This window comes from Leuciscus leuciscus (genome assembly GCF_965113295.1).
Source record: "Leuciscus leuciscus genome assembly, chromosome: 5".
NCBI classification, from domain to species: Eukaryota; Metazoa; Chordata; class Actinopteri; order Cypriniformes; family Leuciscidae; genus Leuciscus; species Leuciscus leuciscus.
In genome coordinates, this window is record NC_138729.1 from 6,754,377 (window position 1) to 6,782,289 (window position 27,913).

Sequence of the window (27,913 nt, forward strand, 5' to 3'; positions counted from 1 at the left end):
CAATAAACTACGGTTAATCCAATCAGAGACGGCAGCGCTGCTACTACGGTTAGAAAAGAAACACTCTTAATTTCTACTTCTCAAATGTCTCTTTCATTCGGTTGCCAAGCATTCCGCATCGATTCGTAACATATGTGCCAGAATTTTCTGGAGACTGATTTTGCTTCATAATTACAAATTTCATCTTTTATGTGATATAAATATTAATTATTGCACACATTACAATTAGTAAGAATGTGTGCCTACGAATAGTTTGTATAATGTAATTTACTTTCAATTATTATGTGCATCATGAGACATTACATAAACGCATAAAACTGAGGGGGTTAAACTACAATACCTGGCAACCCATCTCCCGGCTACATTGATAATAGGCAGAGAGGCGGAGCGACGCTAGTGTCTTGGTAGATTCTGGAACCTCATGCCCACTATGGAGAAAGTAAGTAACTTGTATAGAACAGCCTGTATTATATATTATGAAGAAAATGGTGACTTTTTAAATCATTGTTCAAAATAAACTGGTAAAAATGTTATAAGTGTTTTGCTTATTTTAAAGACGTAACGTTACTCAGTGTAGCTCAATATACACCGCATCAATGATAGTAATGGCTAGTTGGCTAACAACGCGTTAGCAGCTGGATGTGTCACGCTGTGCTTTAACCTGCGACCTCTGCGAACGATTCTTCTGCAATGGTTATCTTAAAGAAGTCGATCATTATAAATACAGATCTGTTCTGTGTGAATTATGCGGTTTTATTCATCTGGTCGATCTCCTCCATCAGTTAGCAAGTTAGCATAAGCTCATGTCAGATCTAGAGACTTCTGTGTGTGTGAAGGGCGGAACGTCATTTCATTCAGTTACTCGTGCTAAGACTAAATTGATGGCGTATCTTATCTTTTCTTTGAAATTATATTAAATTAAATTAAATTACATTCCAATCAAAGTTAGAAATATGTGTAGCATTGAGAAGTCTCCATAATTCGGCAAATGTTACAATAATGGGACATTTCTAATAATAGGATTCTATCATAACTAATTAAAACGAGTTGTTTTTAATGTGCTTAAAGGGACAGTTCACCTCAAAATGTAAATTCTGCTATCATTTACTCATCCTCAAGTTGTTCGAAACCTGTATGAATTATTTCTTCTGCTGAACACAAAATAAGATATTTGGAAGAATGTTGGTCACCCACTGACTTCGTAGTTAAAAAAAAATACTATTGAAGTCAGTGGGAGCTGTCAACTGTCTGGTTATCAACATTCTTTAAAATATATTTTGCGTTCAGCAGAACGAAAAAACTCATACAGGTTTGGAACAACTTGAGGGTGAGTATGATGACAATTTTCATTTTTGGGTGAACTATCCCTTTAAGAATTGTAAAAAAAAAAGTCCTGTTTTCCCATAGGGGCTTTTTTCATTCACTTGGTATTATGCAATTCTTATTGGTCCCTATTAAATAATTTAAGCTAAAAAGAGAGAAGTGTTGCAAAGTGGGAGAATTGCCTCAGCTGTTACTGACGATTTATATCAAATTTCAACAACAGATGCTGCACTCCTGAACACACGAATGTGTCATCTCACACAGTTCACTGTTTCTAAGAGCTTGCATTTAAAACAACGTAGTTTAGGTCGTTTAAAAACCAGCACACTCTCAGGTAGGGTTGCTCCAGCCGTTAACAAGTTCACACTAAAGTCTTAGTAACTACTAGCTAGTTTGTAACTAACTCTGTAGTCTGTACTTTATTTGGTTGCACCATTTGTTTTTAAAGTCACCATTAAATCAAAATGTTGCACTATTTACCTGTCACTCACATGAGTTTGACCAATAGCAAATTACACAAAATCAAGTCCCGCCCTACATTTTTGTCCTCAGGCAATTTCACTCATATACAGACTTTATGCACCAGAGAAACAAGAGCGCAGCTGTCTTTCGAATTTTGTCTTTGAACTTACGTTTTTGTGGTAGCTCTATATATTTCTATGGCATTGCTGTCAAAGAGTAATTAGCTGGTGAAGTGGATTTACTTATTGAAGAGTTTACAAAAGTTATCATGAGCATTGCAATGTTTGAAGTGAATGTCATAACAAATGTCAGTAGACTGGGAAGATTTTAAAACGAGCGGTTCATTCATAAATCTGTAAAATCTTACCTTCATGCTGTGGAAATACAAACCCGAAGACTGAACACAAGGAGTGTAGTGCTGAAAAGGGGCGGGGCTACATAGGGTCTATACATTACAATAGTGAATTAAAAAAAAACGTCTGTTTCATGCTGACTTTAAGACAGAACAAAACTAGCAGGTCGTGAGCTCTCTGTAAATTAATGCATAGTGGCATAACACATGTTTACCTTCAATGAATTACCCCAGAATTGTTTTCAGTTTATCCTTGATACTTCTCTCTTGCATATCTAACAGTTAAAATTTTTACATTGAAAAACAATACTAATTAAGTATTATATGTAAATAACATCCAGAAACTGTACTTGAAGTTAACAAGGATTAGTAAAGAAATACTGATACAAAAAGAAGTGACATTGATTATGATTTTTTTTTTTTTTTTTACATTCACACTTATAGTAAAAGTAACAAAAGTGCTCTCTTAACATGTAAATGTCAACATTATCATGTTTCTACAGATTAAGTTTGGCAATGCAATTCAGCAAAAACCTGCTATTTTATGTCAGAGGCTTCCATAATCATTTAGTTGCTATTTAATCAGTTTAACCAGAATCAGTTATTTAGTGTTACATTTCAATTAAGTTAAATGTTGCAAAGTTTAGTATTGCATAAGTTGCAACTTGAGCACAGCTGGTGCTGCTTGCATGTTTCTAAATTAAGTGCTAAATGTCGCTGCTGTTCTTATCCTGACGTATTAAAAAAACTTGATTAAATGTAAATGCTTACTTTTTATCCATCCTTGTCCCTAGGTATCACAACTGAAAGATCAAGGTAACAAAGCGCTGAGCGCAGGAAATGTTGAGGAGGCGGTTAAGTGCTACACAGAGGCCCTGGCCTTAGACCCTTCCAATCACGTCCTCTTCAGCAACCGCTCCGCCGCCTATGCCAAGAAGGGTGATTATGACAATGCCCTGAAAGATGCCTGCCAAACCATAAAGATCAAGCCGGACTGGGGCAAGGTGAGTTTTTGTGGGGGGGTTTTTTGGTCAATTTTTCCCTGATTGATTGCCGTTTCTACTTTTAGTTATCATCTTCTTCCAGAGCCATTCTTCATTTTCCATATGTTGTATTCTGTCTTTTTTAAGGGCTACTCGAGAAAAGCTGCTGCTTTGGAGTTTCTTGGGCGACTAGAGGATGCCAAAGCGACCTATCAGGAGGGGTTACGTCAAGAGCCGTCCAATCAGCAGCTCAAGGAGGGACTTCAGAACATGGAAGCACGGTTAGCAGGTAAAGAATGTTTTATTCTTTTGGCATAATTTTAGAATAAATGCCAAAAAGCCAGAGTTTTTCCTGCATTGAAAATATTTTGCCGGCTGCCAAAATATATTTGAAAATGTAATGTGACGTTACCGCCCTGTTCTGCAGGACCGGTACCTAGCTAGGACAGTGCGATTTAATCGAAATAGATTTTCGATTTTGACTTCAACCATTATGAAAACAAGATAATCAAGTTAAATCGATTATTGTGCCGCTGCCTCATTCCGTCCAGCGCACTTTCCTTAACAGCGGTGCACTTTTGTTCCTCCCTAAAAATGTTGTGAAATGCAGTCTACTGTTGCTAATTCACGGGACGTGTTTGATATTAAACTGTTATTAAAAGAGCATTTAGCCGCAAAATAGGCACATGCTCTAGGTGGCTTTCCGTATGCGTGCTCCAAGTCGGAGCCTAACGCAGATGAGCAAATTGGCTTCGGAAAAATGTCAAAATGCCTTTTTGGAGAGTATTTGCGTATATACATTAGGTTAAATTTCTTAAAGGAATAGTTCACTTAAAAATTTTAATTGTCACTATTTACTCACCCACAAGTTGTTTCAGTTTCTTTCTTCTGCTGAACACAAAAATATATATATTTTGAATAATGTCAGTAACCAAACAGTTGATGGACCCCATTGACTTCCATCGTTTTTTGTTTTAGTTTTTTCTACTATGGAAGTCAATGGGGTCCATCAACTGTTTGGTTACTGACATTCTTCAGATTCAAATATCTTATTCTTCAAAATAACCTTTGTGTTCAGCAGAAGAAAGAAATTCATACAGGTTTGAAACAACTTAAGGGGTGAATAAAGGATGACAGAATTTGTATTTTTAAGTGAACTATTCCTTTAAGTAAACGTACACAGTTGAGTAAAAACGCATTTGTAACAGTATATTGGATCTGTGCATTTAAAGTGACAGCAGCCTAATATACCTCCTGCAGTCTCTCATTAACGATAGTCAAACAACAATTGGCAAAAGAAAATCACTCACTTATCGTGATTGAATAACTTAAGTAGCTTTAATGAGGATTAATCTATATTTAATAAGCACAGTGCCATGCAGGACAATGCAGTGTTATTTTGCATTTGATTATTCCATTTTTTGTAGTAGGATATTACTTATCTGAATAAAAACCACTGTTAGTACAACTTCCTGAAAAACTTAACACTGTTTGTTTATTTAATTTGTAATTAGTTTATTTGTTTATATTGTATTGCTGACAGTTTACTTGTCTTATGTTAATTATTTTAGAACCTTTTTCTTACATTAGTTAACCTAGTATTAGTTTTTGCTGAAGTATCGATAATTGTGGAATTTCACTGATATTTAAAATGACTCCTATCGTAAAATAAGACATGATCATATTGGCCACCAAAAACCAGTGTTTTTGTTTTTACCCCTCCTCTCTGACCCCCTGAAGGCCGCTGTGTAATTCACACCGACTAAGACACTTTGGGGGACGCATTTAAATAATCCTATAAATGCATCTAAAAAAAAAAGCAGAATCAAATTAATTGAATCGCATCGAATTTTAAGGTGAATCGTCTCAAATCGAATGTTCTAAATTTGCAAAAATCGTCCTCGAATCGAAAACCTATGAATCGCGAATCGAATCAATTCACAGTCTACCCAAAGATTCACAGCTCTACTAACTGAATTTGTCTTTTTTTTTCTTTTTTCTTTTTTCTTGTTCAAGTCAAAATATTCACTCTCAGTCTGAATAAGCCTTAAAGCACATATACCTTTGAAACTGGTGTACTTTAAGCCTCTTAAGCCTCTTTGGGTAAAAAAAAGAAAAGCCTATTAGGTTTCCACCTCGTTTCCACTAGGTCTTTTTTAGTACCTTTTTTTTACCTTTTTTTTTTCTAAGATTAAATGGTTACTTGTAGTGTGTGTGGTGGAGTATGGTAAGAAACGGATAGATAAATACTCAGATTTACTGTGACTAATGTTGTCATGTACTTTTCAGAGAAGAAGATGATGAACCCATTTTCCATTCCCAACTTATATGAAAAGCTGGAGGGTGACTCTCGAACCCGAGCGCTGCTGTCCGACCCCAGCTACAGGGAGTTGCTGGAGCAGCTCAGGAACAAGCCCTCAGAGCTTGGCACGTAGGTGCTCTTTGTACCTTTCCGCTGCTCGCTTTCTCTGCGTCTGTCTTAGCAGAATGTACAGTTATGCTGGGGCCACACCAAAAGATATTTAAAATCTTATAAGATTTTCAAAATGTGAGAAACATGAACATGAACACCACAAACATGAGGACATATAAGCCTAGATTTAACAGTTTTGCTCCAAGAGTGTGTGGTGTGCCGTGTTGTGAAGAAGACAACGCACCACACATGAAGAGATTTGCAACCAGAGTCCCGACTGCGAAAACGGGAAATCTCGCTAAATCTCTCGAGACTTCAGAATAAACATTTCGGACTATAGGCAGGAAGATATTGCTATGATAGTGATTGCTTTTGACTGAACATTGCCACAAATCGACATGCTGATCCTCCATCTCTGATGTCCATATCCATTTCATACAGCTCGCTTTCTGATTGGTATCGTTTCGTTCCACCTGACAATCAACAGAGTACGTGCGCGTTTGTCCTCGGGGTTCCCCCCCACATCAGGATTTCTGATCGTAAATATTCAACATGTTGGATATTTACGATTCGAGATCGGGGCGGCTCCGATGTTCTTCCGAGCAGGTTCAGTCACTCTTAACACACATTACACCACAGGAAAATCTGATGAGATAATCTGTAGAACCATCAAGATAATCGGGACTTCATTTAGGATTGTTGGAAGGGGAGAAATCGGCCCGAATATCTTGTGGTGTGGTCCCAGCGTCATTATCACTAGATAATGTGCAACGCTAAACGAAGGTCTCTTGTATAGTGGTTGACCATATATTCCATTATGGGATACACTATCCCACACACTGACCCCATGTACTGCACATTTTGGCAAATATTAGGTTATCTGGGTATATAGTAAATTGTTATACTCTGTACATGCCGTATTTTCCAATAAATGTGAGTAGTATGCCTTTTCTTAGCCTGGCTAACGTCAGACCTCTTTCTCATTGAGACGTGGTCTGGGAACCACATGTTCATTTTCTCGTATTTGAGGCGTGGTTTACGAATGCCCAGAGCCGTTTATTGGGCGCTACGAATGTTTATCAAATGCGCCTGTACGTAGCTCATAGCCAATCGTTTCAATTATACCAGATGACGTATGTAGAGCGACAGAAATTCGACGAGGAAGAAGACGAAAGAAACTTGCATTCTAAACTACTTAGAACACTATCTAAGGCTGCATCGAAAGGTAACTTCGCGTCTGATGCCATGTTGGATCCATAGATATAAACAAACTGCTTCAGTGTGTCGCATAGACGTTGTCATCGTCTTGCTGCTCCCTCCCCGTTCTGTGATTGGTTCCCTTTTTGAGGGGAAAATCTGGTCCATGGTGTCCAGGCTGCCTAGCAGCGTGAATAAATTCGCGCTGGCACAAGGCAGCATGGGGAAACCCAGGCTAGCCTTTTCTAGCATATTCTAAGAATTTGTTGTAATCTCTAGTTGTTTCCTTTTTTTTTTTTTTTTTTTACTGTAGTAAACTGCAGGACCCTCGTGTGATGACCACTCTCTCAGTGCTGCTGGGGCTGGATCTGTCTGGCATGGATGAAGATGACGAACCGACTCCGCCCCCTCCTCCCAAACCCAAAGAGACAGCTCCGCCCCCTCCTAAAGAGGAAGACCTGCCAGAGAACAAGAGAATGGTACTCTTTGCCAAATCACATGGTTTGGTGTAGCATCACTGTACATGTAGTGCTCTGACTGAAGTGGCTTAATGCTTGTGTCTGACCCTAACCCTGACCAGGCTGTGAAGGAGAAGGAGCTGGGAAACGCTGCATATAAGAAGAAAGATTTTGATACTGCACTGAAGCACTATGAAGAAGCTCTAAAGCACGATCCCACCAACATGACCTACCTGTCAAACCAAGCAGGTAAGAATTCTACATAATAGATATGTGGTGCAGTGGTTAAAGCTAGGGTGTGCAGTTTAGTAGAGGCTAGCAATAGCAAGCTACCTTTGGATCACATTAAATGATCAAGTAAATCTTTGGCGGGACAAAGATTATTTTTGGCAGCCGTTAAAATATTTTTAATGCAGGAACAACCCTGCAACTGAAACTAAATGTAAATGCAATAAAATCTGTAAATTCTCTGTACTTTTGTGAAATCATGAAATAATTTAAATATGTGAGAATCATGTAACCAACCGTACATTTTATTTATCTATTATAACTTATGTCGGTTTGGTTGCTTGGCTGTTTCCTTATAACGGTCCAGAAATTCTAGTTTTTTGGTGTGTTATGCTCTGTTTTTAATATGATGTCATTACGTTGCTATCTTGGTGTCAGCCAATCGCTGCATTGCTGCTCGTGCAAATTCATTTGAAGAACCAAATTAGCCAGAGATCAGTTGTAATGATTAGAAGATCTGGCATCTGTCATATAGTCTTTATATATATCTCCGAATAACCATTTAACCACTTAAAAACAACAGTGAGATGCATAGCACCAAAACAAGAATGAATCCTTTTTGTAAATGCTCATTGTGTTTGTTAGCTCTTGCCCTTCCACTTAGCCTTGGTTCAAGTGTGCAAATGAATGGTTTGGTGGCGAGTTTATTTTTAAAGTCTTAAATAGGATGAAGCCACCTTAATTACTCTTCACAATCACACAGCTGCTGGATACTTCTGATTCAAATGATTTGTTTTCACTCTCTCAGCTGTACATTTTGAAAAGGGGGATTTTGATAAGTGCCGAGAGCTTTGTGAGAAGGCCATTGAGGTGGGCAGAGAGAACCGAGAAGACTACAGACAGGTTGCGAAGTAAGTTAGTTTTCTGTACTAGAACAAAACTGAAAAATAAATGTTAATTTAAATGTGATTATGGTCTAATGCTGTAGTTGATTTCCATTAGAAGTGTAAACACTTTACACATCAACTTTAAACTTTCACCTTTGGTTGCTTTACAGTATGTACAGAATCTTTCTTCCTGTCCTTTTTCAGGGCATATGCCAGGATTGGTAACTCCTATTTTAAGCAGGAGAAGTACAAAGAGGCGATCCAGTTCTTTAACAAGAGTCTGACAGAGCACCGCACACCTGACGTCCTCAAGAAATGCCAACAGGTCATTGTGATTTGTTGAAAAATCCAGATATCCTAATATATTGTTCCTGTTAGACTGTGGTGTCCTGGTCATAATTCACCTCAAAATTAAAGTGATGAAATCTTGCAGGCGGAGAAGTTTTTGAAGGATCTGGAGAAGCAGGCCTACATCAATACAGATTTGGCTCTGGAAGAGAAGAACCAGGGCAATGATGCCTTCCAGAAAGGTGTGTATATGAACCCAAATCCACATTGCTGTAACCTCACACAGGAGATTCTGATTTTGAAAATAAGATAGTATAGTAATAGTTAAGATTCTAATTGTTCTGTTTGTGTGTATTTTGAAGGTGACTATCCTTTAGCCATGAAACATTACTCCGAGGCCATCAAGAGAAACCCTTATGATGCAAAACTCTTCAGCAACAGAGCTGCCTGCTACACCAAACTACTGGAGTTCCAGCTGGCCCTTAAGGTACAATCACACCTCAGGGCTCCAGGCTAACATTTAAGAGCAGTGGCACCGGCGCCGGCGCCACTAACTTCTACAGATGATGGCACCAGCACCTGATTTAGTAGCACCGCACACATAATATCAATAATATTACATGTTTTGTCGCTTAGAAATATACATTTGGCAGTAGCTTTAGTTGACTGTAGCTTGAGCTAGTTGGGATGTGGATATCATTTTATTTTCATTAACAAAAATAGTAACATCTGTAAAAAAAAAAAAATTATAAAGTAACATTTAAATATTCTGCCTGTACAAGTTAGAACTCTACTCTTATTAAAATAAAACCTTTGGTCTCATAAATTTGTAGATCATGATAACTTCAGTTAAAACCACACATAGCACCACATTTCAATAGTAGAAAACGGGTGTAACGTTATCAAACCGAACCGAAAAAACCACGGTACGTATGTTTAAAATATCTGTCATGAAAATGACAGCCATTGTGTAAATGATTATATTTCAACAACAAATTGGTAGCCTGACTAGCCAGACCCACATGAAGATGTTGGGTCTGGGAACACACCATTGGCAGGGCTCAATCTGAGGGCGGGATAAATGGTTGTCTTTCAAATTCCCTCTGCACGCAGTAGGATAGCGCTACAACCAACCCGAGCGTTTTCCCACCAGCGGAGCTAATTGATAGATTAAACGTTTGCCGTATCCGGTCGGCAAAACTCCGAACACATCTTCCTTTTTTAAGAGTGACTTCAGTGCCGTTCTTTTCTCAAAGAAAAGCTTAACTCCAAGTCTTTCAGAGTCGCGGCCAAAGCCGATTGGAAAGACCACTGTTCGCCGGCAGCAGCAGCTCTTCTTTGTTTTCAAGTAGCAGGGAGTTCACACGGAACCGTCACAACTCTGCCGTCATTATGTTAAGCCCACCCACCGACTCTATACACGATGTGATTGGCCTGACTAGAGTTTGGTTTTTCCAGCTCGCAAGCCAACGGAGAGTTGCTAGATGACACTGGCTGCAAAATAAAATGTGCTGCCGCTAGAGTGCATCTAAATTTCTAGGCTAACAAATTGGAGGAAAAACATAAATAGCAACTGAATTTAGGCTAATAGTTTGGGCTCTGTTGTTAACCTTAAATATTATAGTAATGTGCAAGTAAGGGCTCTCTATATAGTTAAAAGCATTAGCAGAGATTAAAAGAAATCCTTAAGAAACCTTTATTTATTACAAAGACAGAGACACAATTTGTTCAGTAAACCACTGTTTAATAAAACAAATAATAATAATAATTGTTTTGTTTTCTACATGAGATCGACTAGTTAACAATTTTACCATTCTGTCTCTTAACCATCAACTCTTGGTCTGTTTATCAGGACTGTGAGGAGTGCATCAAACTGGACCCTAACTTCAGTAAGTGCTATACATTTTTTGCTTAACTACCCTGTGACTGTAAGTTATTGTTTTCTGCAAAAACTTTACACTATCCACTTTTAGTTAAGGGTTACACACGCAAGGGAGCAGCACTGGAGGCTATGAAGGACTTCTCTAAAGCAATGGATGTGTACCAGAAAGCTCTAGATCTCGATTCCAACTCAAAGGTATGGCAAAACTAATGCATCTCTGAGATTTTTAGGAGTATTGTGCTGGTGAAGATGGCCCTACACTACTAACATCATATTTCTCCGTCACTACAGGAGGCCACAGAGGGTCTGCAACGCTGTATGATGAGCCATGCAACACGTAACGACAGTCCAGAGGATGTGAAGCGGAGGGCCATGTCTGACCCAGAGGTGCAGCAGATCATGAGTGATCCTGCCATGCGCATGATCTTAGAGCAGATGCAGAAAGACCCACAGGCCCTCAGCGAGTAAGAAAAGCAAATATTTGAATCTAGGAAACTTTGCTTGTTACTGATTTAGATTTTTTTTTTTTTTTGGGGGGGGGCTGTAAATTTAAATGTAGAACTGTAACAATACTACCATAATTTGCAATTATTTACCAAAGTATGCAACATGAAAAGTAATCCAGCATTACTCGGAGAATTAGGGGGAAAACTGAATTCATGAGAATTTCAAATGCAAAAAATCGTTATGTTCTTGAATTTGTGGAATTTGCACAAATATAATTTAAATATGATTATTTTTTTATTTTTTGGTACAAATTTTTTAAATCCTATTTCTTCTGCAATTTCTTCTGTCCATCCAGTCATCTAAAGAACCCTGTCATCGCTCAGAAAATTCAGAAACTGATAGATGTTGGGCTAATAGCTATTCGGTGATCCAAGGAAACCAGAAGAAAACCAGGACATTTTTCATCTACAGAACAACAGAAGAATACGAAGGATGGTGGCATTCCAAATTATTTACTTCATCAAATTTAACAGGCACCCTTACCCTTCTCCTCCCAATACGAATGTGGTGTTTTTTTTAAAGCCTTAATTGGATTGAAAATGCAACGGTCTTTCCTCTGCACTACATTCACTAGTGTCAGTTGTACATGTCGTGGTTTTCAGGCATTACAGTGTTACGGAACGAAAAGATCTAGCCAGAGTGTTAAAAGAGTGGTTTTGAGCCTTCATATTAAAAGCATTTATTTTTTACATCTCAATATTTGCCATTGTTTTTTTGTTTTGAGTATAATTTCATAATGCTTAAATGCAGATATGTCATTCTGAATCTGTCCTCTTTATGATTTTTGTACATGTTTTTTCCCCCTGCTTTGGAGGAGAAGAGGGGAGGGGAGCGATATGACATTAGCTTGCCATCAGTGATTAATTTACATATAGTCGGCCTGTTAGAAATCTGTCTGTCTCTGAATCTGAATGCTTCGCTATTACTGTATTATATAATGCACTTCTATTTGTGGGGGAGAGGTTCACAGTTCAGAGGGCTTGTTCAAGCTAAATCGCCTCCCACCTGTTTCGCTTCAGTTCATACTTTGCGATCAATTAACTGACTGTGATTTCAGCATCACCATATTGAAATGCAACATCAGTTTAATAAAGTTCTGGATCTATGAAGTTGTGTGATGTTTGTGTAACTCAACATGCATTCAGTTTGTGTAACTCAACATGCATTCAATGTGTTTATTTGGAATGGTACACTACCATACTTCTTGCACTATTTTTGTACTATGCATATTATTGTGCGTAGTATTTGAACAAAGTACACACTTGAGCCAAAACATTATGGCCACCAGCGTAATATGCGGTTGGTCCTCCAAAACAGCGCTGACCCGCAGAGGCATGGACTCTACAAGACCCCTGAAGGTGTTTGTGGTGTCTGGCACCAAGACGTTAGCAGAAGATCCTTCAAGTCCTGTAGGTTGTGAGGTGGAGCTGCCATGGATCGAACTTGTTGGACCAGCACATCCCACAGATGTTCAACTGGATTTAGATCTGGGTAATTTGGAGGTCAGGGCAACACTTTTAGCTCTTTATCATGTTCCTAAAACCATTCCTCAAAAATGAGGCCATTTCCACCAGGGAACACCATTGTCGAGACAAGGGTGTACAGTATCTGATTTGCAACAATGTTTAGGTAGATCGCACATGTCAAATTTACATCAACATAAATGGATGGACCCAGGGTTTCCCAGCAAAATATTGCCCAGAGCATCACACTTCCTCCAAAGGGTTGTCGTCGTCCCACAATACATCCTGGTGCCATGACCTCCCCAGATAAATGGCGCACACATACATGGCCATCCATACATGTGATGTAGGGACTCATCGGACCAGGTGACCATCTTCCACTGCTCCAGTTCCGACGCTCACGTGCCCATTGTAGCCGCTTTCAATGGTGGACCGGGGTCATCATAGGCACTCTCCAAGACAAAAATGTAGAAAAGTTAAGATTTTTACACATTTTCTCTTATGCTCACCAAGGCTGCATTTATTATTGTGACAGTAATATTGCGTAAAATATTATTAAAATCTTAAATAACTTTTAGCTTTTTTTGCTTGAATATATTTTAAAATGCAATTAATTCCTGAATTACTCCAGTCATTACTCCAGTCTTCAGTGTTATGTAAAAAATAAATAAAAATCAGACTTGGAAAAAATAAGAAACTTCTTTCAAAGACATTACTTAATGATCCTAACTTTTGACTAGCTTTTAACCAGCAAAACAGGTAGAAGCAACATATTGCAGGCAATCTGGGCATTGTTGAAAAGGAAGTAATCAACGGCTTCTGACTGTTTTCTGAATGTTATTAATGACACTATACAAATGATTTACATTTTACAGCTGCCGGGGACGGATTTCGCGGGAAAATGCATATGTCATCGCATCAGGCTAAATATCAGTACAAAGAAGAGAAAAAAGGTTTGTTGTCATAACTACTGAGAAAATGAATAATTCAGTCACGGCAAACCTCGTCCAGGGAATCACCGGGAGTGAAAAACAAGACAAAAATACGTTATTTATTTGTCCATCCGCTGTGATAAGTTGTCCTGGCTGTAGTAGCCTATGTTTTTTTTTCTCGGTCTTATTCGTCTTCAAACTATTCATACAACAACAGTGATGCCTTTTATAACTATTGACATGGCTGCATTAATTTTTATTAACTCAGATTGCAAAACAGTCATCTCACCTAGTGCATCTAAAATAGTGCACATTAAGTGAAGCGAGCATAATCTGATCAAATATTTTTATTGCAGTGCTTCAAAATCTACCCAGCAGGGAGCACTATATAGTTACTAGAACTGTTCATATAAATCCAGTAATGTTTAGAAAAGTCAAACTTATTAAACTGTGAGGGAGCAGAAGTTTTCAAGATCCCTTCCATGTAATGTGCTCAACTGAGAATCCATAGTTATATCTGTGACACTTTACAATAAGGTCTCATTTGTTAACTTTGTTCATTAACTAACATCAAACCTTTGTTAATGTTAGTTGATAAAAATGTTCATGCTCATGCTAGTTCACAGTGCATTAACTATTGTCAACACAACTTTTGATATTAAAAATGTTAAGATTAGCATTAACTAAGAATAATAAATGCTGTAAAAGTGTTCATTGTTAGTTCACGTTAACTAATGTAGTTAACACATGAAACCTTATTGTAAAGTGTTACCGCTAATATATATATATATATATATATATATATATATATATATATATATATATATATATATATATATGAATACGAGTGCAGAAAGGACACTAATAATTGTCTTTGTTTCATTTTAGAACTGCATCTCCAGTCTCCATCACAGAAAGAGGAAGAGAAACCTATTTATTGTCAGATGAACCCTTAAGAAATCAGTCTAAAAACGAGAACAGCTATTCACTCTCACAGACGGGGTGAAACCTCAGCAGAAAAAGACAAGAAACGGAGGAGGGAGGAAGTAACAGCACATGTCTCACAAGTTCTTGAGAGACAGAGAGATAGAGAGATAGAGAGTGAAAGAGACCAAGGGCGTAGCCTGTACCATCGCTTAACATTTTTGGAACCACAAATTTACGAGGTAAGAAACAGGAAAAAAAATGAAACTGAACAGATAGGAAGGAAGGGATGTTTTGTGTGACGGGTGTTGTGAGGTTTAGAAATGAAGAGAGGGGTGGGCACGCATGGGCCTTCAGGCCTAGATGGGCTCCGTAGACATGCTAACTTTGGTTGGGCATGAGGATTTCTTAAGTGTATTTGTTTTTGTTTTTTAAATATCTAAGTGTCAAGTGGTGCACCCTGATACATTAACCACAGTTAATTAACCAAGATTTGATTTTTTTTTTTTGTAGATCTTGTGTGTGTAGATTGAATGGAATAGCAAAGTTCACTGATCACATTAAATCCACAAAGCATGTTTATATAATTTCTCTTTTTCACTAATTAATGTTTTTGAAAACTGTATATGATGTAAAGTTGACTCTACTTTTTTGCACACTTAACATAAAACTATTAAGCAAATTTTAGAGAAGAGCAAGAGTGCTAAAGGTTAAGTCTTTATGCAAAGTACTTTCACACAAGTCAAAACTGAAATTTGATTTAAATAGTTATTATATAAACTATTATATGTATAAACTATATGTGTGTATATGTGTATGTGTGTATATATAATATATATATATATATATATATATTATTATTATTATTATTATATACAATTTTTTTACTTACATTTAAAATATATTTCCATAAATTCTTGGTCAAAAAAAATGAATCGTGAACTTGTTATTTGTCAACCACCCAATTGTATGTAATTGTGCTGATTAAAGCTAGCCTAAACTGAAAGCTATAGCAAAACTATATAAAAAAAGGGAAATAACTGAGATTGTGGAAGCATAATATCTAATGGCATTTCTTTTCAAATCAGAATGGCATCGTGGGACCTGTCCGTCAGTGTAGAGGAACTGGGATCGGAGGCACCACCTCTTAAAGTCAGTGTCACCTCGGACCTACATATTGGTGGAGTCATCCTTAAAGTTGTGGAAAAGTCACGTGAGTTTTTGATGTCTGATTTATTATAAGATGTTTATGCGATTGCTAAGGGTATTATAGGATTGTTGATTTCAGACACAATTCTCTGACACCGAGTCTAATTCCCCGTGCACATTGTACGATTTTGGGCTGCCCCAGGCGAAAGATGACCAATCGTTGCGATGTCTGTGGCCGTGGCTCCTGTGACCAAAGATAGCCTGCAATAATTTTCTGACAGTGTCATCTCAGAGTGTGTTTCCTGCTATGACCTACGTCCACTGACTATAAATATGCAACATGAAATGGCGTATTGATCAACTCGACATGGTGCTAAAACTTAAAACTACTTACCTCAAGCTCCATTTGCAAAACTGGCATGCCAAGTTGGCCGCTTTTCTCTAGCCATGACCGAGTCCATATTCACCTCATGATGTTTTATTAACAAGGTTCGGGAGGAACATGTTCTAATGATCAAACAATCAAGTCATTCCAACCAGCTGTCAGCAATCAGTAATCAACAGGTCCACTCAATCAGCATGATTAAAGGCCTATGAATACACACAGTCGACACACCCATATTCCTCGACAGTTTTCAGCATCCCTCCACCTCCCCATCTCCTCACACTGGCCTGGTTATCTTCCTAACCAAGAGATACGGGGGGAGTACTCTGTGTTCGAGCTCGGAGCCCTGCCCCCGGACAGCACGCCAAATACGCATAACTATTTATTCTCTGATCATTCATAAGTGTGAACTCGTGAATTTTCTTTCATCCTCTTTTTTTCAGCGCACATAAAAACCACAATTGTGATTCATCTTGCTCTATTTATTAACCTTCAGTGCATGCTGATGATGTTTTATTCTTCTATACTAACTATGCTAAATAAACCAATACTAATGACTCATTTAGTAAGACAACAACAAACCACCACTTTCTCTACACACAATTTTTTTTTAAAGACAAGTCATGATCAAAATGAACACTACAGATTGTTTTTGTTTGCTGACCGCCATTTAAATCCTGGGTTTCACTTTATTTTGATGGTCCCTTTAACACATTCTGTTGACTATAAGTAATGTTGCACCTACTGTATATGTCTACTAACTCTCATTAGATTTTTAGTAGAGTATTCGTAGACTGGTAGGGTTAGGGTTAGAATAAGTTGACATGTACATGCAAAGTTACTTATAATCAGCAGAATGTCTGTTGGAGGAGCATTATAATAAAGAGTTAGCAGATATCAAGCAGACAGTTTACTAACACTCCAATGAGAGTTAGTTGACATGAAGTTGCAAATTTACTTATAGTCAACAGAATGTTCAAAAAGGACCATAAAAAAAAGTGCTACCAAATCCTGCATGTAATGCAGCTCACAGTCATCGAACCGGTCACAGATCGATGATGTAAAAGTCCAGATGAGTCTTCTTGCATGCGTCCGTTTTTAACGCTTCTCGACTGCCGTACAGTCTGACATTAATGACAACTGAGATCTTACAGTGTGACACGGCTTACAGCGGGGATCATGTTCGTACAGTCTGACAAGCAACAGTCGTAAAGGATTAAATTATAAATTGTACAGTGTGCACCGGGCTTAAGTCAAGTCTCAAGTCTTTCCAAACAAAGTCAAAGTCAATTTTCACTATACTCTGTTCAACGAGAGCATACAATGAACAGCAACTGGATTGAAACACTCAACTAAACGAACAAAAAAGTATCTTAAAAGTAGAACATATGAACATGAGGATGAGTAAATAATAGAATAATTTGAAAATCTCTGCCATTTCCCAACCCGTTAATATTTGCACATATTCAAATTGGACATCACAAAATGCTAATCTTTTTTGAGACATTGTTCACCCTCTTTTGTGTTTCACACAAAATGTGTTTGAAACGAGATGAGGGTGATGACAGAATGTTCTTCTCTTCTGTAGAAATAAAGAGGGATTGGTCCGATCACGCTCTGTGGTGGGAGCAGAAGCAGCAGTGGTTGCTGAAACCGTCCTGGACGCTGGATAAATGTGGAATTCATGCAGACGCCCGACTCTTCCTCACACCCCAACACAAGCCCCTGCGGCTGCTAATGCCCAACGCCATCAGCGTCCGCCTGAGAGTCTGCTTCTCCAGCCCTGTGTTCCGCACCGTCATGGGCATCTGCAAACTCCTGAGTGAGTGATGAGTTGAGCTTCTGGCTTTGAGATCATCTACCCAGCTAACAGGGATCTTTCTCAGAACTTTGACCAGCGTTCTGGCAAGGTTCCGTCAAAGTTATGAACAAACGTGCTTCCGGTAACCTGTGCAAGAAACAGTCAGTGTCTACAATAGATGGAAGCTTTACATCAGTTCCAAACCAAACCTGGTTTAATTTTATTTAAACTATTTGAAGAATAGTTTTAATGATGCTTCAACATTTCTGATTGAAAACTACTGCACGACACCTGTACATTACATTTGTTTTCTCTCTTTTAGACATACGCCACCCGGAGGAACTATCCCTACTTTGGCCAGTAGAAGGGAAAAAGAAAAAGAAAGATAAAGATGTTGAGGCAGAGGTGTATGACATCACCTGCTCACCACTTCCTTCAAGTGAGCTATACATATACATATGTTGTTGTATTGCCTTTGGCTTGCTCAGTTGGGGATATTTTGGGGATATTTGATTTAATTTTATCAATCAACAAATTCCTCTTGAAACAAACTTTGTTGTATTATTTTAATTTAATACTGTGAAGCTGCTTTGATACAATCTGTATTGTGAAAAGCGCTATACAAATAAACTTGACTTGACTTGACTTGACATAAAATATTAATTCCAAACCAATTCACATAACGTAAGACCCACTGTGCTAGGACTTTTTTAGCATACTTAACTCTTGCTAGAATCAGAAATGGAAACAGAATGACCTTTATTTCCATTTATGGTTACACAAACACACTCACAAGGATTTTGTCTTGGTGGCAGGAGCTTGTAGTGAATAAAGACACAGATAATACAAATAATTCACTTTTATATGTATATCACAGTACAAACACCTTTCATCATTATAATACCTGCACAATTGATTTATTAACTCAAGTAAAGTTCATGTAAATCTGCTCTAAAATTAAATTTGTACGTTTAGTTATTATTATACACATTTTTTTAATGTATGTGCTAATTTGTGCAATTGCAGGCACCATCCTGAAGCTTGCCAATGGCATGCCTGCTTTCTATGCTGAATCTCCTGAAACTGAGGCTGTGTACAAGATGCTGGCGGTCAGTCAGCCTCCCCCGGCCCCAGAGACCATTGCTAAAATGTACCAGACAACTAATGTAATGGAGAAAGCACAAATTAACAGCAGGTAGAGTAATACGCTAAAGGTAACATGCAGTATCCAGGGCCACTAAATTCATAATATTACAGAATATAGAATATTGAAATACAGAAATACTGAATATTGCGTGTGTGAAAATGTTCTATACGGTGCACTCAATAAGTATTTATACATTTTTTACATTTTGCTTTGTGCATCCTTATGCCAAAACACTATATACCACAAAGCAAAAACAGATTTGTGATAACTTTGCAAATTTATTTTAAAGATAAAACATTTGTTAGCCTTTGGCAGTGATTACAGTCTCAAGTCTATACTACTAAAAATAAAGGTTCCAAAAGGTTTTTTTTCACAGTGATGCCATAGAAGAACCATTTTTTGCTCCCCAAAGAACCTTTCAGTGAACAGTTCTTGTTGTGAAGAACATTAATAATCTATAAAATCTTTTTTGACTATAAAGAACGTTTAGTGGAATCGTTTAGTGGTTTCACAGAGCTACAGGGACTTCACTGAACCACCAATGACAATAAAGAACCTTTATTTTTAAGAGTGTATGATGAAGCTTTGCATAGCTGGCTTTGGGGATTTTCTGCCATTCTTCTCCACAGATCCCCTTGAGTTCTGTCAGGTTGGATGTGGACCCACATTTCCAGGTTTCTCCAAGTCCAAGGCTTTGTTTGGACCAATACATGACATTCACAGAGTTGCCCCTTAGTCACTCTTGCATTGTCTTGGCTGTGTGCTTTGGGTCATTTGAAGTTGAACCAATGACCTCATTTGAAGTTTTGGACATTTATCATGGCAGTACTTTTTTAGGTATTATTGGTAACATGTAAATACCATGGTACATGAATATGGTATTCATTCAGTCTATTCATCAATGTTATACCATCAGTGATACCAGTCTGATACCATCACACACAGTACCTGCACATTTAGGATTTTATCAGTTGATACATGACCCCAGCTACAGTTGCATACAAAAAAACAACAACAAAAAAATTATAGTTATAATATGCTGTAATGATAAAATCTCTGCTCAGGTGGTTGGATTCGTCCCGTTCTCTCCTACAACAGGGAGTCAAAGAAAATGATAAACTCCAACTGCGTTTCAAATACTACAGCTTTCACGACATCACACCACAGGTAGGCATGACGCCATCAGTCTGTTCTTCATGTGTTTCTCAATTAGAAAACAGATTTGTGTTTTTAGTGTTTGGCCAAATAACCATCAAATATGTGCAAAATGAGCAAATAACAGCTTTAACCAGTAAATATTATTACAACACATCACATTATTTAGATTAAATATTTTTGTCCGATAATCTGTAAAACAGCGATAACTCCAACAACTTACAACAACAACAATTTAACAATGTAAATATAAAATAAAACTTAATAAAACACTTTATTTTGTTAGAAACCTAATTCGGTTTCTACTTAAAGAGGTCAGACTTTGATGATGTCACTACCTCAAAAATTATTATTTTTTAATAGTATTTTTCATAAAATGTATAATCTACAGACAGTAAAAACAGCAATACTTATTTTTTAACAAAAACTTTTTAGAATCTAAATAATGTTTCTTTTGTCCTCTTCTCCCCCATGTAATTATGAAACATTTGAACCTGATATGTACCTGTCAGACTGATGTGGTGCGCCTGACACAGCTGTATGAGCAGGCGAGGTGGGCCATCCTGCTGGAAGAAATTGAATGCACTGAAGAAGAGATGATGGTCTTTGCTGCCTTACAGGTATAGGTGATGGAAAGCAGAAATCAATGCATCATACTCATAAACAATGATCTATCTAAACAACTGAAGCTTAAGTGAAAGTTATTCAGTTATTCAGAAAGTTTTTATGATCTTGTGTGTGTGTGTGTGTGTGTGTGTGTGTGTGTGTGTGTGTGTGTGTGTGTGTGTGTGTGTGTGTGTGTGTGTGTGTGTGTGTGTGTGTGTGTGTGTGTGTGTGTGTGTGTGTCACATCAGTACCACATTGGGAAAGTGTCTCTAACGGAGCAGTTTGTGGCATCCAGTCCGGCTATGGATGATCTAGATTCAGCTCTACAGTGCCTGGAGGTGAAAATGGAAGGAGAGAGCAGTGCAGACGACATGCTGGTCAGTTTCATGACATACACACATGCCTTTAACAATAGAGAACAGGCACATATTTAAATTCTCACAAAAAAATAAATGCAAGGACTAGACTACACCAAACCAATTGCATATGACAAAACTGACAGACAGGCCTACAGGATCAGGATGAAGTTAACACAAAAAGCATAGAGCGAGCATAGATATAGAACAAGTAACAAGGAGAGAAGCAAAAACAGGTCAGAAACCAGTGGCTGATGAGAATCAGCTGTGTTCTGCCACCACGTGGAGAAAGGAAACAAAAACAATGCAAAGAAAAGGCAGAGAAGACAGTAATCCAACCCAAGTCTTGACAAATATTAACTTTTAGATATTAGAATATTGACCTTTAAGCATGATTTCAGCAATACAACTATTATGAAAACAAAACCATCTATGAAATAAAAAGACCAATTGTTTTGTCAGGGATGAATGAACGGTATTAAATAATATAAAACAGATGTGAAAACTTGCCCAAAACTGATATTTATGAATACTCTTGTCACAGTTCACAGTAGTTTTGTTTATTTTTTGTTTACTCAAGACATATCATAATAAAATATGATATTGGGAAAGTAATTAGATTTTTCAAACCATCCCAAAATCATAATTTTGGTGATAGTCACAAAGTCACTTAGATCTATAGGTCATGTGAAATGACTGTTGGCATCTCTAACATCTCAAATGTCCATACAGGAAACAATGACAGCACCAGAACTACATGACTACTTGAAAATATTCAGGTAAGACACAAATCCCACCCTCCAACATGCATACCTCACTTTTTTTTGGTGGGAAACTCAATTCAGACACATATTCAGTTCTGACAATATAGTAACATAGCTAGATAATTTTTATATTATGTTTAAACTGTGTAGCCAAATGCATTTTTTTACTCCTGCATCCAGGGAAGTTTTTCCTTTTTTTGCCACAGTGTGTATTCACAACGTGTATTGTGAAAAGTGCTATAAAAACAACCCTCACGTTTTACGACTAATATCCCTGTGGTTTTACCTTCTCTCAGACCGAAGAGGCTGACACTGAAAGGATATAAACAATACTGGTTTACATTTAAGGATACGACCATCTCCTACTACAAGAGTAAAGAGGAAAGCAGTAAAGAACCAATTCAACAGATGAACCTTAAAGGTGATCACACACTCATCTATTAAAACATGTATGTACTTGTCACACAGACGCACAACAAGTCTCTCATCAACACAGGTTGCGAGGTGGCCCCTGATGTAAGTGTTGCTGGGCAGAAGTTTTGTATCAGGTTGCTGATACCCGGGCCAGAGGGCATGAATGAGGTCTACTTGCGCTGTGAGCATGTAAGTCAATGATTATCTGTGTACAACAGCTAAGCTATGACATCAGAATGTATACTCATATTTGTTGGTTAGCCAATTTCGGGTTTTTTCAATGGCTGGAGCAGCGAGGGACTGGTCAATTTAGTCCTGTTTGTTAATGCAAACGTCTAATGAGCCAACCACATGGCAGCGACTCATCACATAAAGTGTAATGTAAATGTAATGTAAAGGTTCTATATAGAACCCTAAAGGGTTCTGTCAATCGCTATATATATAGAATCGTTTAGGGGTTACCATCATGGGATGGTTTTATAGATTTAGTTTTATTTAATTAATTGTGTTTATTTTTTTTATGAATTAAGCAGCTTGTAAACATACTTTAACACTAGAAGAAATTTTAATCGATAAACATGAAACATTCTCATATTGTTCTTTAAAATTAAGTCAAGAACCCTAGGCATTCTACATAGAACCCAACTGAAACCTTTTTTTTAATTTGGAGAAAACTGCCTTCATATGTATTATAACTTGAAAACATCATAGTGTAATAAAACAAACACTGAAATGTGAATTTTTTTAGGTTTTCTTACCACTATTCTGAAAGATGAAGAAGTCATAAAGAAGAAGTTATGGAAGCAAAATAGCCCAAAAGCAGTGTTGGGGTTTAGTGCATTACGATTAATTCGAGTTTCGTAATCAGATTACTTTTTTTTAGAAAGTAACCAGTAAAGTAATACATTACTTTCAAATTTACAGGAAAATATCGGAGTAACTTTTTCAAATAAATAATGCAAGTTATTTGTTTTCCCATTTTTTGATTTACACATGTCCTGTTCCCATGTTGAGGTGTTGTGTGCGCTGTGTGAACGTGATGGTTAGTTCTAGACTAAATGTGAGCATGCATTTACTCATCTCACTTGCACAAAAACAAAATAAAAGAATAATACAATTCTAAATAAAATTCCTCAAAATAAAAGAAAATTAAATGCAAACTTAGAATATTATGCTAACCTGCAATAATTAAACATGTTAAATTACACAAATATACTTTATGTTTTAATCTTACTTTATTAAATAATGTCTTTGCTGCTGACCTTCGATTATCCAATTTAACCATACTAATAAGCAAAAATGTTACCCCAAAAAAACATTTTTTTGACTTATTCTTTTGCAATCCAACCTTATGTACAGGTGTGAATTTGTATTTCCTTCAGCCCGAGGCTTATTCATTTCACTTTTGGTGGGAAAGGACCTTTACATTTGCCTAAGATATAACTTTTTTTTGTTGTTATTAAAAAAACAACCAAGCCCAGCCCAGGTGGGAAAAATGTATGCAAAAGTAATGTAATGCATAACTTATCATAAAAGTAACTAAGTAATGTAATTAGTTACTTTTCAGCAAGTGACACTATTGTCACTATATATCAGTTGTGTTTGTTAGTTTTGTTTTCATGTACTTTTAGTTTGTTTTCATTCATCACATGTATTCCTTTGTTTGAGTTTTCCCGTCACTCATCTGCTTCCATGAACACTAATCCTCATCACAGCTGTTCCTCATTTAGTTCATCACAATGTGTATATTAGGGTACGTTTACACGACAACTATATGCTTCAATACGTTTTTTTTAACAGAGATGAAGTTAGAAGCGATGAAGTTTCCACGTTTTCCCAATTTAAATACAGTTACACGAGTAGTTACACGACCAAGTATGGTGACACAAAATAAAACATGGCACTTTTCTAAGCGGGTAAAAAGGATAACTATAATGTATGGCGGAATAGCACTTGGGAGGACTTCGACTCGGCGCAGTAAAAAGTCAAGCTTAAAAAAGTGCCACATTTTATATTCCGATTGAGTGCACGCACTGAGACGAGAGAGGTATGTATCAACTCGTCTTAGTTAAGGGAATAACATAGTTTAATATGAAAAAACGTTGGAGTGTTCCTTTAAATCTAAATCTTCAATTTAAATCTAATTGTAAAATATAAATTCTATGTACATCTTCAAATTAAGTGTAAATCCCAAGTAAAAATATTAATTATATAAATGTATCAAATGTATAATGTTTTAAATGTTAAATTGCTTAGTTTCCAGTGAAATATGTTCCCAAGCTGGGCTTTGTGTACCATTAATCAATTGTGTACAATTAAACAAACATTAATATTGCTGGTTTTCACATTCAGCATTCTAGAGTTTACAAAGAATTGTGTATAAAAAAACTCAAATAAAAAAAGTCCTGTGAGCCGCAGGTCTGTGGGTTTACATACAGTAGAAAATGTCCAGGGGTGTGTTTCCTAAAAACATTGTGAGCCTAATTAGATTGTAGACCTTAAAAAAATATTAGATCCTTCTGACATGCCAGGAATATTGGATCCAGTCTCTACCAAATCCCATCAGAAGATATCCTTTTTGTTTGGTTTTAAAAAAGCAATAAAACTCTGACTCTGTCTTGTTCGTAGGAGCAACAGTACAGCCGGTGGATGGCAGCATGTCGTTTGGCCTCGAAAGGCAAGACTTTGGCTGACAGCTCCTTCTCTAGTGAGGTGCAAAGCATCCAGTCATTCTTGGCCATGCAGAAAACCACACCTAGTAATAACACAGCTCAGACAGATGAGAGTATTAATACACACAGCCTCGTCTCTCCACGCTACCAGAAGAAGTACAAACCCAAACAGGTACCACGTTTCTGGGTCATTGGAATACACTTGAACTGGTTAATTACTGCATTATTAGTCTTTAGTGTGACGTTTCATCCCGGCTTTTTTGTTCCTCTTGAACTTAATCTCTCTCTCCCTTTCTCTCTTGTTCAGCTCACGCCGAGAATCCTGGAGGCCTATCAGAATGTAGCTCAGATCTCATTAACAGATGCCATTCAGAAGTTCCTTCAGATCTGGCAGGCTCTGCCTGACTTTGGCCTCTCTTATATTGTAGTGAGGTGAGTTTAGTAAAACTTGTTTGTAGGCAGAGCCTGTCATGCACCACTTCTTTTTAAGACTGTGAATCATGGTAGTCTAATGGTGTAATTTAATAGTATGCATGAGGGCCAGGTTCAGATCCTAACACAAATAATATGACATTTATATTCCCGCTGATTAATGGCTTCAACAGAAATATGTACCATCCATTTATAACCTTAAAGTAGGTCTACTGTATCTTGAAACATTTAAAGTGTTAGTTCAGCCAAAAATGAAAATTATTTCATTAATTCCTCACCTTCATGTTGTTCCAAACCCGTAAGATGTTAGGAACACAAATGAAGATCTTTTAAATGAAATCTGAGAGATTTCTGTCTTTCTGTCTTCTGACAATTACCACTTTCAAGCCAATGCGCATTCCCGCAACCACATCTGCTCTCACTTCAACACAACACACACGTGTCGTGGTGCTCTCGTGAACGCGCGTTGGAGATTAATATTTTGTAAATAAAGTGGTAAATTGTGTTTTTTGCGCAAACAAAGCACTTGGTCGCTTCATAAAATTGAGGTTGCACCACTGGAGTCACATTGATTACTTTAATGTCTTTACTACCTTTCTGGGGCTTGAAAGTGGTAGTTGTGTTGCTGTCAATGGAGGGACAGAAATCTCTCAGATTTCATTTGAAAGATCTTCATTTGTGTTCCAAAGATGAATGAAAGTCGTATGGGTTTGGAACGACATGAGGGAGAGCAATTAATGACAGAATTAAAATTTTGGGGTGAAATACCCCTTTAAAATTGAATTTCTCATTTTGAGAAAATGAAAGAAACCTAAACCCAACTGTGCTCTATTCTGTTTGATGTAACACTTTACCTTTAACTATTTAGAAAAAAATATTCATTTTGATATCATTTGAATTAATGCATGACAAAAGATTACATATTACTAACAGAAAATGTTATTAATAATAATAATGATATTGCTGAGTAAAAGAATCTAAGCAGAATAATGAATTACAATCAGATTGTAAGTGACATCAGAAACAGCATGTACAATTTCTGTCCACATAAATGCAGGTTTAAGGGTTGCCGCAAGGATGAGGTGCTCGGCATTGCCAATAATCGTTTAATCCGTATTGACCTGAGTGTTGGAGATGTTGTGAAAACCTGGAGATACAACACCATGAGGCAATGGAATGTCAACTGGGACATCAAACAGGTAATCTCTCTTTTTGTATATTATGAGATTTATGTAGTACAAAAGCTTCTTCCAAGCTCTCGGACTGATATCAAATATCACTGTCAAATAATAAATCCCTTCCCTATCTGTACCAGGTTGCCATTGAGTTTGATGGCAATGTGAACATCGCATTTAGCTGTGTAACTGCAGACTGTAAGATTGTCCATGAGTACATCGGCGGCTACATCTTCATGTCTACACGAGGACGAGAGCAGAGTGACACCCTGAATGAGGAGCTGTTTCACAAACTGACAGGCGGCCATGAAGCTCTATGAGGAAAAGAAAAGTCTGTGCACCTATGGACTGCCAAATATGAAGACAAAAAAAAAAACATCTGAGAAATGTTTATTTCTATGTTTATAACCCCAAACGCATAAATACACACACAGATATGGCCATTCATGAGTATTTACCTGAAAAAAACAACACTATTGTGTCTTCACAGGTTTGTGAGACCTGAGGTGTTAGCAATGTGGGATTTCTCTGTTTTTGTCTTATTTGGCTTTGATCATTCTTATGGTATGTTAGTTTCAATGACAACACCATATCCTGTAGTTATTAAATTTCAATGTCAAACCTTGTCAGGTATTTACTTTAATTTTTTAAAGTTTAGTTTTAAAGTTTAGCTTCTAATGCATCTGATTGTTATTGTTGTCTTTGTATTATATTATAGAGAGAGAGAGAGAGAGAGAGAGAGAGAGAGAGAGAGAGAGAGAGAGAGAGAGAGAGAGAGAGAGAGAGAGAGCGTTGTACAGCGTTGCCAGGCTAGGATACAATGATCAACTTTGCAGCTCAAGCGTTAAAAAGGATACACTGTGGTGACATTATTTGGCGCAGGAAACCACAATGCTAGTTTCACAAGCTTTGCATACAGAAGACGATGAAAAAGAGCATCCTGTGCACTAAAATGAATTTTGAATCAAGTATGCTAAAGGAGGAAGACTTGAATTGCAATTATATATGGATATTATTCTAAAATGAATATATTATACTAATATTATATTGTGTATAAATAAAATATACGAATATAAAATATTTATGAGTTTTAACATGTTTAATATATTTGATAATATACACCACTTTACTGATATTCATTTGTTACGTCTTTCATCAGAATTATGGGCAAATAATTGCCTGGTTCTGCATTAGGAATTTAGCATTAAAACACGATTGAATGAATTAAATAAAATGTAATCACAACCACAGATTTGATTGTAGGCCTGTTTTCAAAGGTTTAGAGAGAACTGGAGAGGTAATGGACTCCACGCACACCTACTGCCTTTGCCACAAACATCCCAGTAGTGATGGGAGAAACCGAAAGAGAAAGAGAAACTGAAATCGCATACTGTCTGTTCTATATAGTACGAATGTCTTTAGTATGAATGCAATCTGGATGTACTACATTTGCCACGTTGTCATTACGACGTTACCCACCAGCGTCAGATCTCTTCACAACCTCGCTCCACCTTACCTTTCAGATCTCTACAGCCCTACACCCCTTCTCGACCTCTCC

The 27,913-nt window shown here is 37.3% G+C and overlaps 2 protein-coding genes and 1 long non-coding RNA gene across 3 annotated transcripts; 2 read left to right on the top strand and 1 right to left on the bottom strand.

Annotated features, from left to right (window-relative positions):
- The first annotated feature begins 325 nt into the window (after positions 1-325).
- stip1 (stress-induced phosphoprotein 1) lies at positions 326-12,089 on the top strand. Its single transcript, XM_082170976.1, has 14 exons — positions 326-439; positions 2,932-3,141; positions 3,268-3,409; positions 5,410-5,551; positions 7,044-7,209; positions 7,311-7,437; positions 8,225-8,327; positions 8,508-8,628; positions 8,737-8,833; positions 8,954-9,078; positions 10,444-10,480; positions 10,565-10,668; positions 10,765-10,937; positions 11,276-12,089. The coding sequence occupies exons 1-14, from the start codon at positions 422-424 to the stop codon at positions 11,346-11,348; spliced, it is 1,638 nt and encodes a 545-aa protein (XP_082027102.1). The 5' UTR covers positions 326-421; the 3' UTR covers positions 11,349-12,089.
- LOC309499662 lies at positions 12,007-16,432 on the bottom strand. Its single transcript, XR_014206310.1, has 2 exons — positions 15,843-16,432; positions 12,007-12,895 (listed from the first exon to the last, which is right to left on the bottom strand). It is a non-coding gene; the product is annotated as an uncharacterized lncRNA (long non-coding RNA).
- Positions 14,354-26,980, top strand: fermt3a (FERM domain containing kindlin 3a). Its single transcript, XM_082170969.1, has 15 exons — positions 14,354-14,541; positions 15,388-15,512; positions 17,422-17,655; positions 17,957-18,073; positions 18,661-18,829; positions 19,846-19,948; positions 20,449-20,556; positions 20,791-20,919; positions 21,631-21,677; positions 21,959-22,083; positions 22,159-22,265; positions 24,705-24,920; positions 25,056-25,180; positions 26,238-26,379; positions 26,496-26,980. Exons 2-15 carry the CDS (start codon positions 15,389-15,391, stop codon positions 26,673-26,675), a joined length of 1,926 nt encoding a protein of 641 aa, XP_082027095.1. The 5' UTR covers positions 14,354-14,541; position 15,388; the 3' UTR covers positions 26,676-26,980.
- The last annotated feature ends 933 nt before the right edge of the window (positions 26,981-27,913 follow it).